The sequence below is a fragment of the Xyrauchen texanus genome, chromosome 20, assembly GCF_025860055.1.
Source record: "Xyrauchen texanus isolate HMW12.3.18 chromosome 20, RBS_HiC_50CHRs, whole genome shotgun sequence".
NCBI classification, from domain to species: Eukaryota; Metazoa; Chordata; class Actinopteri; order Cypriniformes; family Catostomidae; genus Xyrauchen; species Xyrauchen texanus.
The window spans coordinates 22,919,549-22,940,735 of NC_068295.1; the positions used below are offsets into that span (position 1 = coordinate 22,919,549).

A 21,187-nucleotide genomic window follows, 5' to 3' on the forward strand; every position below is an offset into this window, starting at 1 on the left:
AAACTAATTTGTACTCTAAAATTGTACATACCATGTACATAACATGAGCTGTCTATATAACATGTTAATTCAGTGCGATTAATTATATAAGTAATAATGTGTAAAATAAAATTATAATAATGCAATTAATCATGTCACCGGATAGTAATAAAGAATATTCCTACCATTGCTTACCTTTAGTAGGTAACAATGTCATGTAGGGGATTGTATGATGTTGACATCACTGCAGCTCTTTTCTGACTGGTCAAAATGACATTGTCACAACTAACCCAGTGTTACAACACTCCCCAGTCTCCCCTACTGTAAACCAGTAGGTTCTTTAGGTATGCATGTGAGTAGGCTAGTGTGAATAGTTTCTTGACATCATCCGGGGACGTGGATATTGAGCAGTGACCCAAATGCATGATGTAATAACAATAACCGCAAAATTTATCTATTCTGGTTTTGTTAAAAAAGCACTATAAGCACAAATCCAGTGTTCTTAACTTAACATTTATTCAGCTCCTGAGGGATTATTATGGGATAGTGTCAAGTCGATCCACACTTCAGAATCTAGCAGGAAATAGTAGGTCATTTGGATATTTCTCGCTAACTGTTTTATACTGCGGATTCGGACATACTACTCAATTGGCGTACTATGTAGTAGGGAAGTTTGGATATTCGGATGCAGGGTATACGCTTAACTTGAAACAGTGACATAAAAACGCTGTTTAAGAAATAGTTTTCTGAAAGGATTATTAAACAGTAGCATAATATTTTTAAAATTTTCCAACATGGCTTATTACAGTCCTAAAACTTGAATGTAGACACACAGTTGTATCCTACTTGCCTACAATAACAAGCAAGCCTGTGCTATCGCATCTACCAAAAAAGTCTATAAGCTGTACTCCAACTGCTTAACTGTATCCAGTGCAACTGTTCAACTGGCCCATGATGAGAACACCACCTGACGGGAGCCCCCAAGATTACATTAGAATATATGTCAAATATATATAAACAAAATGCTAAATATATATTAAGTCAGATATGTGTACACACTTTTGATTGGTACTGTTTATAGAGATTAAATGAAATAAGCAAAAATTCCTTGTTTTACTTTTTTATTAAAATGGTGTTATAGAGTGGATTTGTATGTTTTTCATCTCCCATTTATTGGAGAATTATAATATGCAAATATTATTAAAGGGCTAGACTTGCCATGAAATATTTGATTTTACAACACATCATACAGACCCCCGTATCACATAATAAATACACTGGAAGCCCCGTAGTAAAAACACACAACATAATGCTTTTGTCAACTATAGATTTGTTAAAATCCTCCATCCTCAATTTGTTTTCTTTGTAGAGGTATTTACTAATCTGAGCAAGTGAAGTTCATCCTTGGTTCAACCAGTTCAACATAGAGATTGTGCTTGCCATAATATGTAGAGACCAAATTACAACAATCTTCCATGGGTCAGCAGCACACTGTGTGTTTTATAACATTTGCATACATTTTTCATTATAGTATGCCAATTATTCACCTCAATAAAAGTATTACTAGAAAAGGTGCATTCACATTTAGTCAAAGATTTCACAACATATTTTTTTGCTTGTCGAGTTTCGATGTATCAGGAACCAGTTTAGAGTGGTAGTATGTTAATATATATATCAATGACTCACCTGGATCACAACACATTTCAAGACAGCAATGTGCAAGAAAAGGACTATATAACCATACCAGACACTTCTTTTAGTCAAGTGATCTTACAACCACAATCCTTATTTTGCCACTCTAGAAAGTAACTGTGAGTGACAGTGTTAATGAAGGATGTACATGCTCTCATGGGGCAATTTAGCAAATGTAAGTACTTGCAGTCATCTGATTCCACCATTTAACCTAAGAGACCTTAGAGCCATACGCTTCTACTTGTTGTCCAGATCTCTAAATACACCTGCCCACACCCATACTTCACTATGTGTGGATCAGTTTTGTACTGGTCTTTGTGTTCTTTTTTTTTTTTCTTTTTTTTTGGAAGAGTAGTTATTTTCCCATAAATAGGATACTTACAATTCTACACATGGCAGATGTTTGGGTTTTATAAAAAGACTTCTGTAATGTACATTAACTTTCAGGGGCTCAGTGGTTTGAACATGCTGGACTGAGGCATTTGGTGATTGTGGTCTTATATGGTCTTCTGCTCTGGTGTCTCATAGAGGATTGAGGAAGAGTCATCTTGGCTCTTATCTGTACTCTGGACCTTGGATCCTGTGGCATTGGTGGAGGTGGCGTCTATGCTTTCATAAGCCTCTGATGTCCACTGCTGAAAAGAAAGGAGATGCTAAAAATTTAGTTTAATTTCATAGCAGCCTTAAAGGAATAGTCCACCTAAAATTAAAAAGCTGTCATAACTTACACACCCTTGTATCGTTCCAACCCATCTGACTTGAGAGACAGATCGAAATTGAAGTTGTTATTCACTAAAAATCTTGACATCTACCGTAGATCTCCTTGGTACATTCATTGGAGAAGTAGTGATGTCTAATTTGTGAACGAATCATTTGTTTGTTTTAAATCTTTTCAATTATTTTACTGATCCCTTTTACAAATCCAAATTTTTTATATCCGAATTGGACTGATCCTGTTTCTCGAATTCTGACTCAATGATTTAGTCACAGATGTTAACGGTCCACTGGATGTGAACATTATCAGTGAAGAACGAAATATATTTTGGTCTGTTCCTCGCACAAAGCTATTGCATGACTTCAGAATACTTGGAATATGGTGCACGAGTTGTGTGCACCACTTTTACTTTTGAGTCCTCAATTATTTCTATTATATTGAAAAAATACCCAGGATATTCTTATAAAATGCATGTTTCCATGAAAGATAGGAAGTCAAACAGGTTTGGAACAACATGAGTGTGAGTAAATGATGACAGAGTTAAATATTTTCTTTATTGATATTTTCCTCCCAGATGTCAAGTTTGTATCTCAGGAAGTCATTCCAGCAAGCTTTAGTTTATAGAAAAATGCTGTAGTCTGACTAAATGTCAGTATTTCTCCTGAGCATCTCACCTGCGTTGCACGGCTTGCTGAGTGACACGACGGGCCCAGGACAATGTTGACGGAGCTGGAGGACTGCGTATCGCTGGTGTTTCCACCATCAGCTGCAGAGAGGCCAGAGATAACCAAACCACTGGAGAAGCTCCGCTTGCCAAAGAGCAGGCTCAGTGTGGAACTGGAGGAAGACACCTGGCTGGAGCGATGGTGACCTGTGGCTGAAGCCAGAGGCCCTGTTGTGGACAGACGAGGCACCTGGGAAAAGACGGAGGCAATTGAGGAGGTGTTGAAGGACAGCTGGCTGTTGGAGAGGCGCTGCACCAGACCGGGGCCTCCGGAGCCCGAGCCATGCTGGCTGTCCAGGATGGGGCCCGATTGGCTGGTGACGGGGGGACGCTGACCCTGAGGTTGCACTGAGCGACTACGATACTCCCGATGAGCTGCTGGTAAAAGAGACGATCAGAGATGTTAATTTTAAAATGCTAACACCCATAAAATGTTATACTTTTTAGATAATGAACAAAGATTTTCACAAGGCTTCATAATAGATTCATAATAAAATTCATTAAATATTCATGCGTTTTGTACAGTCGCAAAAACATTTATGCATTGATTTTAGTTTCATTTTTGAAAGGGGAAATATTTAAAAATGTCTAAGAATAACTGCAAACTGTTAACTGGAGTGATGAAGAGTTTAATAAATGAATTAACTTATTTATGTGACAACATTTCCACATATGGACAAGCAGTTATAAAAATGGGTCACGTGCTGTACATCTCCAATAAATTGCATTAATCTGGTAAATATGCAAATAAGAACATTTTCCAAAAAAAACGTTTATGAATATACACTGTGAAATCTGAAAACCTGACTTCCCAGAATTAATTATTAATAATTCAATTATTAACAGAATTAATTATTAAGTGAAGTACAAGATAACATAATTACGTTAATGTTGGGTACAAATTGTGTGTGAAAAGCTCATTAGACTTGTTAAACTGATCAAGTTGTTAATCAGTTGAAAGCACTTTAGTCAAGTAAAATAACTTTTATTAAAAGAGGAGGCAATTCAATTATTGCTCTGACCTCTATGGTGTCTGGACTGAGAGCTGCGAGGACGGCCATGATACAGGCTCAGGCTCTGAGAGGTGGCAGAGTTATGGTTTTGACTTAAAGAGGTGCCGGCACAATCCACATCCTCCATGTTCATGCCACTGTTACAGCTGGTATGGTTATCCTTTCTCACCCTGGGAAGTGCAAAGAAGGAATAAACAAAGACTTTTTTCAAATTATGGAGACAGACAATACTGGAAGAGAAAGATCTAGAGCCTGTACATATACATACCGAAACCACCTAGAGTGGAGCCAGGAGCGGATGCTCTCCAGACTGAGAGGACCACCCCATATGTTTCTGATCTGCTTGTGAGTTCCCATGTAAGAGGTGGTGAGTGGGGACACAAACATGGGGTAACCCAGAGGCTGGTCACATGAGGAGTTGATCATGTTCCGCAGCGCCTGCTTTGAATTCTGGATGCTTCCACGCTCAGGATTACGGTTACGGATGAAGACAAGCTCCTGCTGCTGGCCTGCCCACAGACCTCGCACACATTCTTTATTGATCTGAATGGAAAGATAGCGTGATAAATGAAAAACAATCAGACCGTAATTTACAAATCTATGCTCTAAATAGAGAATAATCATTTGAAGCTGAAATGTGTATTTTGTGAGTCTTGACCAACATAAAATAGTTACTGTTTAAAGCTTAGAAGCTGTAATTTACAATGCATGTAGGTAATATGACCAAAACTGAACAAGTGCTTAGAAATTTGCCGACAAATTAGAAGTGTTCCGTTCTGATAATTTATGAATAATTTTGCTCTGGAAATATTATTGTAATTGGTAAAAACATCAAACTGATCAAATACAATGTGTCATATGTCACTGGAATGCTCTCAAAGTATAGTAGTAACTATTTATTTATCCCCGTGGGGACATTTTGCTTCAGTGGAGGTTTCTAAGGTGTGGGCAATCTTAACAAGTTACTGGACATAAAGACATACAACATATATATACAAATTAATCTATAAAAATACAGAATACAATCTACACATTAAAAAACGTTCTCCCAATAAACGTAGTCACATAACAGTTTTTGGAGCTACCTTATTTACATCCTGAGATACAAAATCAGGAAAATAAGACGCTTCTTAGACTGAGAGTCTCATAATTTATCATAATCTATCTCATAATTATTTTTTTTAAATGATACCAAACAATTGACCCCCTTTGGGGTTTTTTGTAGAGTTATAAGCCTTTTTGGGCATGACACTAAAATAAGACATCTTTAAAAACACCTTCAGAGCTTAAAGTTGGGAGAAAGTATTCTAACAGAGAAAAAAATTACACCCTTCAGCTTTAAATTTCGGTCGTTCGTCTAACAAAGCTGTTGTATGGCTTCAGAAGACTATTGAAGAACAGCACACAAATATGTATTAATCTGAGGGTGCTTTTTTCCCTTTTTTAAACAGTGCTTGAAAGACACTATTTACTTTCTACATTCATTTTATGGGAAATATCAGCCTGAAAATTGTGCTAGATAACTCTTGGGGTTCTGTGGAAAAAAAAAAAAAGAGTAGATAATGACAGGATTTAAATTTTTGGATGATTGACCTTTAAATTCCTGACAACCATTTTTGCTTTCTTGCCTTTATGACTTTAAAGCTGAGATGGCGTTTGTAGAGCATGATGATCTTGTACTCATCTGTTCCTTCATCAACCATGTGACGGAGCGTGAGCAATGTGTCTCGGCTGGACAGTACTGCTCTCCGCCAGGCAGGGTCGCTCTCATGACAAATCACCAGACTGGTTCTGTAGTTGCTGATGGCCTCGTGAAGCACAGCAGGCTCCTCCGTCTCCTCCAGGCTTGTGAAGTGGTCCTGTATAATGATATGAATATTAGAGGTATATGGACTGTGAATCGTGAGCCATGTCGTGCTATATCCTAAACCATTGTTCAGTTATGTTCAATGATCTCACCTGGTGAAGTTTCAGACTCATTCGAACTGCAGGGGCCACCACTGTCTGCAGAAGATCCATGTCAGCAAACACCCATTCATCCTTAGCAGCAATGCGGAAGTCACCTTTGAACAATGTATTGAAGCCATAAAGGAATGACTCCAAACTGTAAGGGAAATCATAAAGGTTAAACACTAAAACATACTATTTATGAAAGATCTTGTTAGATGAGTCAAGTGCATTATCATGGCACATATATCATTGATATTTATGCCACTGTATTGTTAAATTCTTGGAAAGGAGATGTTTAAATGAAAATCATGGTTTGTTTTTTTAATACAATGGCAGTAGATAGGGACTCAACTGGATGCTTAAAAAAGGGCCAAAAAATATAATAAAAGTAGTCCATGCGACTGGTGTGTCATATTCCAAGTGTTCTTAAGGCATATGTTTGGTTTTGTTGAGAAACACCCTGAAGTCACTATCCACTGCCTCAGTATTGAAAAGATGAACCGAGATATTACTTAAAACATCTCCTTTTTTGTTTTGCATCTTACAGGTTACGAACGACATGAGGGAGAGTAAATCATGACAGAATTTTCATTTTTGAGTGAACTATTCCTTTAAAACTATTTTAAAGGTGACACGCCTTCTTAAAACTGCGACATTCATGCTGCAAGATGCTGAAAAAATAGAGAGAAGTGATTCAACGACTTAAGAGGCCCTGTTGTATAAAGTGTACCTGTTGGATCTGTTATGTGCTGCTGTGCTTAGGGACCTTCGGCCAAGCACAGATAGAGCAAAACACAGAGTAACCAGAGGAGAATCTTCATCGCTGTCCACTGGCTGAGGGCAAAAAGCAAACACTTTATTGCTATTGTCTCTCAGCGAGAGTTTGCACAGCTATGACTTTTTCAAAAACATCCTTAAAGGGATAGTTCACTCAAAAATGAAAATTATGTCATCATTTACTCACTCTCATGTTGTTCCAAACCTGAATGAATTTCACCCTTCCGTGGAACACAAATAGAGATATTAGGCAGAGTGTTACCCTCAGTCACCATTCACTTACACTGCATGTAAAACAAAATGCAATTTTTTGTCTAATATCTACATTTGTGTTCCACTGTAGAAAGAAAGTCATACTGGTTTAAAACGGCATGAACATGACCAGCCTGACACAGCAACATTGGCTTAATCATTTGAGTGAGTTTGGGGTGGAACTATCTGTTTATCCTACCAATGGAAGATGGGGAGAGTGGGAAACCAGTTTAAAAATATCGCTGTTTTGCAATTCTGTTTGGTGATGCTAGTGGCTCAGAATTTACACACTTCAGCTTCAAGCTTTAAATAAATGATGACAGCATTTTCATTTTTAGGTGAACTATCCCTTTAACTGTATCAAGTTGTTAAGTTCATTCCATTAAATAGCTTTTGGGTCTGTTCTCACCTCTTCCAGTTTGCTGGCACAGTACTGAATCCACTCCAGGTAGACGTTGCAATAGCTGGCTCTTGTGACACCCTGCAGACAGTGGACATAGTCCTCATCAATCTTCATGCTGAACACAGCTGGGTCTTTTTCAATGTGATGCCATTTAGTGTAAGACTGCAGGGCTTCCAGTGTGGACTGGTCTTTAATCCATATCTGCAGCTTGGGGTTGACAGCCAGAAAGTAGATGATACTCTAAATAGAGAAATGTTTAAAATTAGTCTTGTAGAAAAAAGAAATCTGCCAAAGTATTAATTTCTTTACAAAGCTAATATTACATTTAACTGAAATGGATGAGTTGGACTCAATAGTAAAGGAAAGCAGCCAAAAATTGCCCAACATACATTACTTCAAAAATGAATACACTAATTCCTCTACTTCTATTTGCATTCTTTCATAGTTTTTATGACTTGTGAAAAATAGTAAAAATAAATAATGAGTAGCTGTTTCCAAACTTTTCAGTCAATTACTCTGTAAATACACAATATGAGATGTACAATCTACTCAAACATCACATACTCCTACAAAGGCAAACATTATAAGCCTATTAACACTTGGCCACTTCATGCATTTTCAATGAACGGATTGCTATCCGATTGAGAAAGCTCATTCAATTTACACTTTGTCATAGGTAAGATGTGTCATGCATGTCAGCTGCACTCATGCCAGTGTTTAGTTTCATTTTCATCAGCGATCAACATCAAATACATGAGATAGAATGTTGTGCCTCTCCTACAACGTGCATTAATTTCTTTCTTTGTTATTATTTACTGTGTGACCGAACCCTATGCAAATATTTGGTGACAGCTGTTATGTTTCACATTTTTCCTATGCTGATGCAGCACTGTTTGGGTGAAGCAAAATTTACATGTGGCTTGAACAGCCAGATACATTTACACTTGACTAAGTGTTGTCTGGAATGCATTTCAAACCACCTCCTGATGTGGTTTGAGAGATCAGATTGCAATCTGTCTCAAATGCGATAACTATCCGATTAGTGAAAACGCATGAAGTGGTCAAGTGTAAACAGGCCCATGGAAAACTACTTACTGTATAAGATAAAACATCTGAGCATTATTTAATCTGTATATAACAAAATCATACTTTTGAAGTAAATTAACTGCTTAAATATTAAACGAATATTCCTGGTTCAATACAAATTGAGCTCAATTGACAGCATTTGTGGCATAATGTTAATTACCAAAAAAAAACATTTCAACATTTATTTGTGTTATTTGTATAACGGAATACATGTAACGGGATTACATATTTGTGGCAGGGTGGCATGCGCTCCCGCACGACACCCTGCCGTCGACCTTTATACCTCGGAGGCTTGATTAGCCTAATACGGGACCGGGTGCGTAGGATCACGACCCGGCCTCGCCCTCCGCCCTGCCACAATATTTAAAATACAAAACATTAGTAACTGTATTCCACTACAGTTAACATTTAAATGATAATTAGAATACAGTTACATTCACAAAGTATTTTGATTACTGAAGAGATTTCTTTGCATATTAATGTCCTTTCAGATGGAAAACATCTATACATATAAATGATGCGATACAAAATGCATTTGAACAGCGGTGAAACACTTTCTTATGATGTGTCCGATTATTTATTCATGTGAAAATTGTCAGCTTTACGCTAAGCTAAAATACTATTTCTAGCCATTTTACATGCACATGTTACCAGGCACAATCATATTTATTTTTTCCTAGTAAGACCTTTCATTTTAGGGCAAAAATATTTTTGTATTGTTTTCCTGTAAAAATATAAATAAATCTATAAAAACAAGATCAATTTGATTTATCTTGTTTTAGAAACAACACTACATAAGATGCATCCCCTTATCTCCCAATATGGAATGCCCCATTCCCACTACTTAGTAAAGCCTCGTGGTGGCGCGGTTACTCAACTCAATCCGGGTCCCTCCCAGAGGACAAGTCTCAGTTGTCTCCAAATCTGAGACTGTCAATCCGTCTGCCTTATCACGTGGCTCGTTGTGCATGGCACCACAGAGACTCCCAGCATGTAGAGGCTCATGCTACTCTCTACAATCCATGCACAATGTACCATGCGCCCCATTGAGTGCAAGAAGCACTAATCGCGACCACGAGGAGGCTACCCCGTGTGACTCCACCCTCCCTAGAAACTGGGCTAATTTGGTTGCTTTGGAGACCTGGCTGTAGTCGCTCAGCACACGCTGGATTAGATCTCGCTACTCAAAAGTAACCCTCCCAACCCTGTGTGTGTATATATATATATACACTGTATACAGTATAAAGACACTTACAACGGAAGTAAATGGGGCCAGTCTGTATACAATAAAATACGCACATTTTCAAAAGTATAGCCAAAAGACATTATATGTGTTAACATGATTTTAGTGTGATAAAATGGCTTAGTAACCTTCTCTTTGTAAGGATATATCCACAATTAAGTTTGTTGACACTGCAATCTGGTAAATGCTGTTAAGCAGCTGAATCCCTGATTTTATCACACTAAAATCATGTTAACAGGTAGAATGTTTACATCTTATAAACATTTGAAACAGCGAGTATTTTAATGGACTGGCCCCATTCACTTCCATTGTCAGTGTCTTTCTGTAATGAGGAAAAAACGAGGAAGGAGTCCATTATTTTTATGTTAATCAACATTATGCCACAAATACTGATGATTAAGCTTAACTTGGATTGAACCTGGAACATTCCTTTAAGCAGTATTGTTGGTACCTTAAGGTAATAAGTGATGAGCAGCTTGCGCAAGTCATAAACTTGCAGCATAGTGGCAGCATTGTTCTCACTAATGCTGTAGCCCTCCAGCAGATACTTAGTAGTGGTCACTTCCCAGGCCAGCCAGCGAAGATTGAAAGCAGCATTGCAGGACAGAACATGAGGCAAATGACCTGGCTCACAACAGCAACAAGAATCATCCTCCTCCACTCCCTCTGTGATTGCCTCCACCTCCCGCTGCTGACAGTATGTTCCTGAGGAATTGAGAACAAGAGAGTGAGGAGGAGAGGTTTGGAACTTTGTAATATACAGTATAATAAGATATGCCACATGGGGGTTATCCCTCTGAAACGCTGGAATATTATATAAGGAATAGTTCACACAAAATGAAAATTCTGTTATAATTTTTTCAGCCTCATGTAGTTCCAAATTTACGGTTAGGTTAGAGTTAGTATGATTTTCTTTCTTCCATAAACCACAAAAGGAGATGTTTCACAGAATGTTCATTCTGCTCTTTTCCATACAATGAAAGTGAATGGTGACCAGGTACTGTCCAGGTCCAAACATATCAAAAACTGCTATTTTTTTATGCTGCTAAATTTTCTAAAGCCATATGATAGCTTTAGGGAAGGAACAGACTGAAATTCAAGTAACTATTAACTGAAAATCTTTATCTCTGCCGAAGCTCTCAATTCTCAGTAAACTTTATCAGTGAATAACGACTTAAATGTTTCATCTGTTGTTCACTCAAAGCTAACATATGGCTTCAGAAGACTTGGAATGTAGTCCACAAGTCATATAAACCACTTTTATGGAGCTTTTGTCATTTTTGGAACTTGACAAGCCCTGGTCACTTTTCACATTCATTTTATGTAAAAGATTGGCATGCACATTCTGCAGAACCTCTCCTTTTTTGTTCTATGGAAGAAAGTCATACAGGTTTGGAAAAACATGAGAGTGAGTAAATTATGATAAAATTGTCATTTTCGGTGAACTAACCCTTTAAGAGCATTTACCCCTGAACTCCAGGCCTCTCAGTTGGAAGGTGACCAAACCGTTGCCGACCTCGATGAGGTGAATGAGTGCATTTAGGTAGTCAGAAGCCAGGATGAAGCAATCTCCAGCACAGTAATTCCCCCATCGGCCCAACATCAGGTCCCCACACAAAGAATGCTGCAAGGAGCGTGTCAAGTACTCGTAGAAGATAGAGTTGAGGTTGTTGTCATCACAGCCTACATGGTGAGCATACAGCAAGTATCTCCGAACATGTTTTAATTGCAATGGATAAAAGCATTATCAAAACAGTTCTAAGGGCATCATTGACCAAACAACACTTAGGATATTCAAAATGTTCAAACTGTAATAAAAAAGTTCAACCTTCTTGCATTTGGAAATCAAATCTTGAGTAGTAGTTTACTCAAAAAATGTAAATTCTGTCATGTACTCACCCTCATGTTGTTTAAAGCCCATGTTGGGATTTTCTTTGTTGAAATACAAAAACACAACATTTTTAAAGAATATCCTGGCTGCTCTTTTCCATTTAATTGAAAGTGAAAAGGGAATGGGCCAATAAAGAGCCATATCAGATTAATTAAATTAGTCTAATAGCTTGTGTTCTATATTCAAGTCTTCTGAATTGTACATCATTATCGACTCAAATTACAGCCCGTTCCTCATACAATGCTATTATATGGCTTCAGAAGACTGCTTTTGTTGGAACTTTTATGATGATTTTGTCTCATTTGGATCTTGGCAGACACAGTCTGTTCACTTTCAACCTTTCACTTTCATTGTATGGAAATAAGCGGCCACAATATTCTTTAGAAATTCACCTTTTGAGGTTAGCAAAAGAAAGAAAGTCATATTGGTTTGGAACAACATCATGGATTAGTACATTCTTTTTTGGTTAAACTACTCCTTTAACACAAGGGGAAAAGGGATATTTTTTAAAAGCATTGTTCACACAGAGTTTGTAAAAAAAAAAAAAAAAAGAAAGAGTAGATAAAGACAGCATTTACCAGTCTCTTTGTCAACCTGGGACACCAATCTGCTGTTGGAATTGTCAATTCGTTTGGTGCTGAAAATGTCAAATCAAAGGAAATGTTCAATGTCAAATAAAACACCCCATTTAATTTGATGCGTTTGACTGTTCCTTTTCAACAGCAGCAACATTCTAAGTCATCACATTTGTGGTTGGAAACTACATCAATACTTCAAGATTGTGTGTCTTTCTTTGTGCTCGTACAGGCTGGAAGACCTACGATAAAGCCCATCAACCATGAATTAACTTCATACAGGAAGAAACAAGATAAGCACACCTATGCCAAGCAAGTCTTACATTGACATCTTGTTCCAAACAATGAAAAATGTACTTGTTTTTCTAGTGCCCTTTGAACACTTTACCGAATGGGCTGTTGGGCAATAGTCTGCCTTGAAGTTTGCACCAGCCCGTAGAAAAAAAAACACAAATGAAATCTCTTTAATATCTCAATTGTTGAGGGCAATGCATTTCAATATATAGCAAAAGGACACTTTTGCTCAAACCATCCAGCTTCTCAATTTTCTCTCCTGTGAATAAGATCCCAGTAACAGAGATATTAACAATGTTTCAAACTGCTCTCAAATTTGTCAAGATACCAAAAGTCAGATATTTCAAGATGAACTCAAGCATTTCTCATCAGATTCTTCCAAGACCAAATTATCTGATTTTTTTTTTATAGCATTAGCTATATACTCTGATTGAATGTCAACACTTGTCTCATTTGTAGGGATGTCATAAAATATTGATATATTGATTACTGATCGGCACGTTATTTTATCGATATATTTTTGAGGCATTGATACATGAAAATTAACCGAAATTTACAAAATAAATGAAAAGGTTTATAAGTGTGGGGTAGTAGCATTGGGAGACCACAAGAGGGTGATATAACATTTACTGAAGCTGGGTCCAGGGTAGAAAAAGCACACATTGGTATCACACAGAGAACGACTGATGCAGCACAGCAGAACACAGTCCAAAGTTACAAAGGTTTTTGAATTTCAAGAATGAACAAAGTGACATTAATGAGTTTGGAGGTTAGTGTATGAAACTGGTGTAACTGCGCAAACTGAACAATTAGAACATTTATTATGCAAATTCCAAGTATGTAGCATAGAATAGGTCTTTCATTCAAGCTGTCAAACCACAAAACAACATACTTGTAACTGAAAATGTATTGTGTAGGCTATATGAAAGAAACATATAAACAAGGGGATAGTTCACCTAAAAATTTTAATGTTTTTATCATTTATTCACCCTGTTGTTCCAAACCTGTATTCTGTGGGGGAAAAAAGATGTAAGGCAGAATGTTAGGGACTAATAGCCTTAGTCACCATTCACTTTTATCACAAATATTTCCATAAAATTAAAGTGAATGGTGACTGAACCTAACATTTTGATTTACATCTCCTTTTTTGTTCTATGGAAAAGAAGGTTGGAACACCATGAGGGTGAGGAAACTACACAACTTACGATCTCATGGACTTTACGGATATGCACATGCAACGACCATGAGACTACAAGTCCACACCAAGTATGCTAATTGTTACAGGGCCATTACTTCTCTCACTCAAGTGTGCTGCTTCCAGAGACTGCATCACATCACTCTAAGGCTGAATGCATATTTCATATACATGAGGAAAATCACAGGGAGCTTACTTGTAGTTCCTCTCCCAGAACTTTACCGGCCGTGGATAAGAGGTGATAAAAATGGCACTCCCGAGGAAGGGGCTGAGAGGCGTGTAGAAGAGTGTGGTGATTAATGTCTGCAGCAGCAGCATGGCGGAGTCTGAGCTGTTCCGTCAAGGAAAAAATACATAATCTGTGCTGCTGACATACAACTGCAACCATATTACAACAATCCTTTAACGTAACTGAATATAATTAGGAATTAACATAGCACTAGGGCTTTGCTACCCATATAAGCATCCAAGCTGTACAGATTGTAAGGATATGAGGTACAGCGAAGGGTTGTGCAAATGCATGAAATGCACTACCCCATGCTATTTGCCAGGGGGCGATATACACCAAAATGAAGTGCAGCTTGTGATGAAGATCCCAAAGCTGTAGACAAAACAAAGAGCTGTTGTTAAGTGTCTGCAAGAGAAGAAAGGTAGTTATTTTGAGACCAGTTACTAACTGTACTATCCGCTAAGAGCTATTATAGACTACAGTCTGGCACAACTGACCTACGCTCTATGTAAGCATAATGAATGTGGAGAATTTTAGTCACAGAGCAGTTATATAAACAGCATTTTCTTATTCTATAACACATTTTTCTTTATGTACTTTAATGAATCCCCTGGTAATATGTTAGAAATTGTAATTAGAGAGTAATTTCTATTTGCTTCCATAGTCCAATAGTGCTCTAATGTTATGGTGTATATAGTCTTAGTCTCAGACGGCACACCCATAGACCACCCACAGTTTGTTCACTGACTAGCTAATGTATAATTTGTGAAAATTACAGGCTCCAATCAAATTTCCCCACTGCATTGCGACTTCCAGGAATAAGGTGGCACAAGGTTTTATCAGTAGCCAAGACAGAAAATCATTTTGGAAAGTTACTTGTTAGGAAAAACTAATCACTGGATTTGCCAATGTTTGCCTTGAAAGATATCAGAGTTTTGTTTGAGGCATGACTAGTAGCAAGCAGACTAGACATAATGTCTCTCTGTGACATAATCAGTACTTATTTATGGAAGATTTTCAGTGCCTAAATTTAAGAAAGTGGGAAAAGCAAACAACTTGAGAAGCATGACATATTTGCTATCGCACTTAGGTATACACATTTATCATGCCATAACTTGAAGCAAAGCCCAAACATAATTAAAAAATATTTTTTTACTTTGTGATTTGCACACACTGAAATGCAATCCTGGCTGGCAACATTGCTTTTTCCTTAACAGAACATGTTTTTGTACCCTTTTGGAAAGTCAATTCAGCTAAATCAAGTCAGATGACACAAAGAAATGCAGTACATCAAATAGTTCTGCAACAATGTTATTTCAACATGTTTGCTTTTCACAATTGCTTTTAACAGGCACTGACAGTTTTCCATACTTATTTACTTTTTTTTAACAGAAAGAAATTCTGATTACAAAGTCTAAACAAATTTTTTCACTAATTCCTCCAGTGTTTTCAGTGCCTGCTCATTTATTTAAATGTCTGGGTTTCGGTAGTAATTTTCCCATTCACTTTTCATAAAATCATTCATAAAAGAGTTGTAAGTCATGAACCAAACCAACCAGCTCCGAGGTGAATCACAACATCAAACACTTGAGGCAAAAAAAGTATTTGAAAATCAGACAAAAAGACAAAGGTGTAAGACTGTGTACTTACCGTCTTTCATGAGGGCACAAATAAAATCCTGTGAGGTATGGCAAATTATGTAACCAAACCAACCAGCTCTGAGGTGAATCACAACATCAAACACTTTGTTTTGAGGCAAAAAAAGTATTTGAAAATCAGACAAAAAGACAAAGGTGCAAGAATGTGTACTTACCGTCTTTCATGAGGGCACAAATAAAATCCTGTGAGGTATGGCAAATTATGTAACCAAACCAACCAGCTCTGAGGTGAATCACAACATCAAACACTTTGTTTTGAGGCAAAAAATGTATTTGAAAATCAGACAAAAAGACAAAGGTGCAAGAATGTGTACTTACCGTCTTTCATGAGGGCACAAATAAAATCCTGTGAGGTATGGCAAATTATGTAATTGGGGTAATGTAATAGGGGGTGTCCTTCCAAAGAGGAGGACACCGCGGAGGCCACACCCGGCCCCGAGGGGGTTTAGGTGGAATACAACACACAGTCTTAACAGTTAGGAGCGGAAGCACATCGTTCAGAGCAGCGTCGTGGTAGGTCCTACCCAAGGGGGGATGAGTTACTACAAACACGGTGACCAAGGACAGAGGGCCCTCTGCCCAAGGAAGATGCGGTTTATCGGCAGGGAAACCATTTTGCGGAATATACATCACACGGGGTTGCCTAGGGGACAGCCAGCGCATGTGAAGCACTTCCTAAGTACGGGTGCCTGGGTGACGCCCGTACTCGGGCAGCAGCGAGCCTCTCTGAAGACTCGACGGCCACTAGGCTAGGGAGGAAGAACGTCCAGGGTTCACACTTCTTGCGAACGCAACTGGGGAAAGAGCGCACGTTTTGGCCTCAAGGAAGGTTAAAGACGCTATGCACAAGCGATACACCTGGCCAGCTGACCCGAACATACCTGTTTGTGTCACCTGATAACACACGGGACGAAACTGGCTCAACCTTGAGGTTATACAACCTTGCAAAGGTGTTAGGTGTTGCCCAGCCCGTGGCTCTACATATGTCAGCTAGAGGCACCGTGGGACGACGCCCAAGAAGCCGCAACACCCCTGGTAGAATGGGCTTGTAGGCCAGCAGGGGGCGGCAGGTGCTGGGCATGGTATGCCATAGTGATGGCATCGACGACCAAGTGGGCGATCCTCTGTTTGGAGACAGCGCTTCCCTTCCACTGTCCACCTAAGCAGACAAAGAGCTGCTCGGAACTTCTAAAACTCTGCGTGCGATCCAAGTAGATGCGAAGAGCGCTCACCGGAGACAGCAACACCAAGGCTGGGTCTGCATCCTCCTGGGGCAGCGCTTGCAGGTTTTGTTCTGATTTACTCCAGATCAGCTGGACCGCCTGAGGGTGGAGCCTCCACTCTCCCCTGGGCGTAACCTGCCACGACAGAGTCTGCTGTGCTGTTGAGGTGGCCCGAGATATGAGTGGCTCGCAGCGACTTGAGCCAGTGCTGACTCCAAAGGAGGAGACGGCGGGCGAGTTGTGACATATGGCGAGAGCGTAGGCCGCCTTGGGGGGCAACTCGAGGCAATTAATGTGCCAACGCAATCGCGGGCCAGTCCAAGGGGAATACCCGGCAGAGAGGCTCCCACTGAGGTCCCCATATTGCCCCCAGTGCTAACCGACCCCGCCTCATACCCGTAGGTAGAAGGACCAAGTCGGGGAGCCGCTGGGGTAGCTTGCGCTCTTACAAGGGCGAGCCGCGACCACAAAGTAGCCATGGTCATGTCCTCGCAGTGAGGGCATCAGGGCATCAGGGCATCAGGACACTAGGGGACGCTCCGCAGGAGCGACCCCTAGTGTCAACTCATCGTGTTAAAGGGGTCATATAATGGTACATGCACTTTTTCAAGTTGATTGTACTGAAATGTGTGTTGGCTGTGCCTGTACACAACCATCCTATTATGATAAAAATCCATCCAGTGTTTTTGTTTTAATCTCCTTATATATTTTCCCCTGCCTCAAATCGAGCCGTTCGACCGTGTGACGTCACACGGTCGGACGCCCCTCCCAGGATTGTTGATTGACAGCAGTGTTTCAACACAGACCCGCCCTCGCTCGTAAGCGAGCTGTCAATCATAGTCCGTCATCATTGTTGATACACTGGAGCAGAATGGCGCCTAAGCGATTGTGGTGTTCGGTTCTTCTGTGTAATAACGAACACAGCAGTCATTTTGATGTTCCTAAATCTGAACCGCTGAAGACGCAGTGGCTGAGTTTTGTTTACGATGGGAATATTCCCACGAGCAACGTCAATGCGTTCATGTTTGCACGAATCATTTTTCACCAGACTGCTTTATAAACGAGGGTCAGTATAAAGCTGGTTTTGCTAAGAAGCTGCTGCTGAAAAAAGATTCGGTACCAACTATTTATATTCCCTCTGCACCTCCAGAAGAAGTAAGTGTAACGTTTTATTAACCTTTATATTAATCTTTGCAAATCGCTTGCACGCTTCACAATGAATGTGGCTAATGTTTACACTCAGGGTACATTACGGCATGTTTTCCATAACGTTACGATGTTCTCAATATAATTCATAATCCCACGTTTATAATGAACAACGCGTTATGGTTATTGTGTTATTAAAAACTGTGTACGCAGGTGTTACAGTTAACATGGTAACACTAAGTTACACCTGGTTTACTTGTATGTTACTGATTAAGAAGTAATGTCAAAAAAACAGTTATACGGAGAATAACTCCAGAACGGAGGGGCGGGGTGACCAAAGCTCATTATCATTTAAAGTCATATGCTCTGAAACGGCGTGCTGAAAAAAGAGCTGTTTTTGAGCAGGTAAAATTAGTGTTTTCTTAAAATACTAATGAGAATTTTTAATAAAAGTATATTACAAAGTTTTCATTTAGACCCTAAAGATTCATATTAACTTGTACAAAAATGGCATTATATGACCCCTTTAACTCATCGACACAACGTCGAGTGAGTGACAGATAGGGAACAATAGATAAGAAGTTTAAGGGTGAAGATACACCAACTCAATCACGCCATTCCCAGCACGTTTCGTGATTGGGTTGGACGCGGTTCTCTGTTTGGTGAAGTTTTCTCTGCTGGACCATGGGTAATGAAGTTGTTTACATAGCTATTAAACGTGATTTTTAAACAATAAAGTTCCAATAACACAGACAGATGGTGTAGTGACGCAAGGTAAATCCAGTTGGCTTGTCAGTTTTTGACACGTTGTAACCCGGACACACACACACACAAGATGAGACAGTCACAATGGAAGTCAAAAACTGCTTTTATTGTAACAATAAAAGCAGGCAAAAGTACAAACGGGCAAATCCAGTGAAGAGTAGTCGAGGGAAGCGTAGGGTCAAAACCTGGGGAATCAAAGAGAGTAAAGGGGGGCAAATCCGGGAGAGTAGTCGAGGGGAGCGAGGGTCAAAGCCGGGGTAAACAGGATCGAGAGGCGGGTAAACTAACAAAGGGAGTAGACAGGGGTACTAGGGGAACGAGGAGCTGGCAAGCTAAGGGGGTAATCAAGAGGAGTTCAAGAGGAGATCAAAACTAGACAAGACCAGCGGGGGCAAGGACACGGGAAACTAAATACAATAACCAACACCCGTGAAACGGATGTGCTGTGGTATTTATAGGGGAAGGTGCAGGTGTAAACAATGAAAGGTGACGAGACGAGTGCAGGTGAAATGAATAAAGGGGTGATTGAGACGAGTGCAGGTGGTCATAATGTTCTGGCCATTGGGAGCGGGCATGTGAGCCCGAGGAGGGAGACCTGCTAACGAGCAGGAGATCTCGAGGGAGCAAAACGAGCATGGGAGCTCGAGGGAGCAAAACGAGCGTGAGCTCGAGGGGGGCGGAATGAGCGTGCGAGCTCGAGGGGGGCGGAACGAGCGTGCGAGCTTGAGGAGTGAGTGTGTGTGCGACGAAGCGGGGATGGGGCAGAGGAGCAAGGTTCGTGACAGTACTCCCCCCTCTAAAACGGACGGCTCCTGACAGCCGCGCTCGGTTGCGAGGAAGTGGTGCTGGACGATCCCAACAAACAAAAAACCCTGAACAGACAACCCACAAAACACACAAACAAAATTGAGGGCAGTCCAAGGGGCACAGAGGGAAATGAGACAGTCCATGGGGTCAGTGGGCAGTTTCAAGGCAAGGTCAGGGGGAGCATAGCGGACAGGCGGGTGGTCGGGAGATCTAGGGGGCAGCCATAGGGCAAAGGCTGGGTCAGGGGGTCTGGAAGGCGACTGGAGGACAGGGACTGGGTCCGGGGGCCTGGAAGGTGACCACCGGACAGGGACGGAACTAGGGGACCTGGGAGGAGGCCTTGGAACAGGAATAGGGTCAGGAGGCCACCGTACAGGGTCAGGAGGCCAGGGAAGAGGCCAGGGGGCAGGAAGAGGAACGGTCACAAGGGGAGCAGGCAAGACCCAGTGAGGAAAGGTTTCAGGGGGCGGAGCCGTGAAAGGCGGAGTCGTGGAGGACTTGGGAGATGGAGCCTTGGAAGGCGGAGCCGTGAGAGACTCGGCAGGCGGGGTATTGAGAGGCTGAGGAGGCGGCGCCATGGGGAGCCCAAGAGACAGGGCCGAGGGAGGTGGTGCCGCAGGAGGCTCTAGAGGCGGAGGCCTGGAAGGCTCTGGAGGTGGAGCCGAAGGAGGCTTTAGAGGTGGAGCCGTAGGAGGCTCGGGAGGTGGAGCCATAGGAGGCTCAGGAGGCGGAGCCCTAGAAAGCTCTGGAGTCTCTAGGAGCAGGGCCGTAGGAGGCTCTGGAGGGGGAGCCGGAGCCGTAGGAGGCTCTAGTGGCAGAGTCCTGGAGGGCTCGAGAGGTTTGGGGGGCGGAGCCCTGAGAGGCTCGAGAGGAGGAGGAGCCCTGAGAGACTCGAGAGACGAAGCCGTGAGAGGCTTGAGGGGTGGAGCCATGAAAGACTCGAGGGGCGGAGCCCTGAGAGGCTCGAGGGGAGGAGGAGCCCTGAAAGACTCGAGAGGGGAAGCCCTGAGAGGCTTGAGAGGGGGAGGAGCCCTGAGAGACTCGAGAGGGGAAGCCGTGAGAGGCTTGAGGGGTGGAGCCATGAAAGACTCGAGGGACGGAGCCCTGAGAGGCTCGAGGGGAGGAGGAGCCCTGAAAAACTCGAGGGGAGGAGGAGCCCTGAGAGGCTGGAGGGGAGGAGGAGCCCTGAAAGACTCGAGAGGAGAAGCCCTGAGAGGCTTGGAAGGGGGTGGAGCCCTGAAAGACTCGAGAGGAGAAGTCCTGAGAGGCTTGAGGGGAGGAGGAGCCCTGAGAGACTCGAGAGGGGAAGCCCTGAGAGGCTTGAGAGGGGGAGGAGCCCTGAGAGACTCGAGAGGCGAAGCCGTGAGAGGCTTGAGGGGTGGAGCCATGAAAGACTCGAGGGACGGAGCCCTGAGAGGCTTGGGAGGGGGAGCCCTGAAAGACTCGAGAGGAGAAGCCCTGAGAGGCTCGAGAGGAGGAGCCTTAGGAGGCTCGAGAGGAAGAGCCCTGGGCGGCTCGAGAGGCGGAGGCCGCGAGGGCTCTGAGGGGCGAGCAGAGGCTGGCAGAGCCG

At 41.5% G+C, this 21,187-nt stretch overlaps 1 protein-coding gene across 1 annotated transcript in view; it reads right to left on the minus strand.

Annotated features, from left to right (window-relative positions):
• Positions 1-1,083: 1,083 nt before the first annotated feature.
• The window catches only part of pcnx2 (pecanex 2), a 40,253-nt gene continuing 20,149 nt past the window's right edge, over positions 1,084-21,187 (minus strand). Inside the window, exons 22-34 of the mRNA XM_052150431.1 lie at positions 14,281-14,390; positions 13,986-14,114; positions 12,304-12,362; positions 11,302-11,517; positions 10,286-10,539; positions 7,512-7,745; positions 6,804-6,907; positions 6,083-6,227; positions 5,752-5,982; positions 4,392-4,666; positions 4,133-4,293; positions 3,061-3,488; positions 1,084-2,306 (exon numbers count right to left, since the gene is read on the minus strand). Coding sequence (XP_052006391.1) covers positions 2,169-2,306; positions 3,061-3,488; positions 4,133-4,293; positions 4,392-4,666; positions 5,752-5,982; positions 6,083-6,227; positions 6,804-6,907; positions 7,512-7,745; positions 10,286-10,539; positions 11,302-11,517; positions 12,304-12,362; positions 13,986-14,114; positions 14,281-14,390 — 2,484 coding nt within the window. The 3' untranslated portion in view covers positions 1,084-2,168. The remainder of the gene's footprint in view (positions 2,307-3,060; positions 3,489-4,132; positions 4,294-4,391; positions 4,667-5,751; positions 5,983-6,082; positions 6,228-6,803; positions 6,908-7,511; positions 7,746-10,285; positions 10,540-11,301; positions 11,518-12,303; positions 12,363-13,985; positions 14,115-14,280; positions 14,391-21,187) is intronic.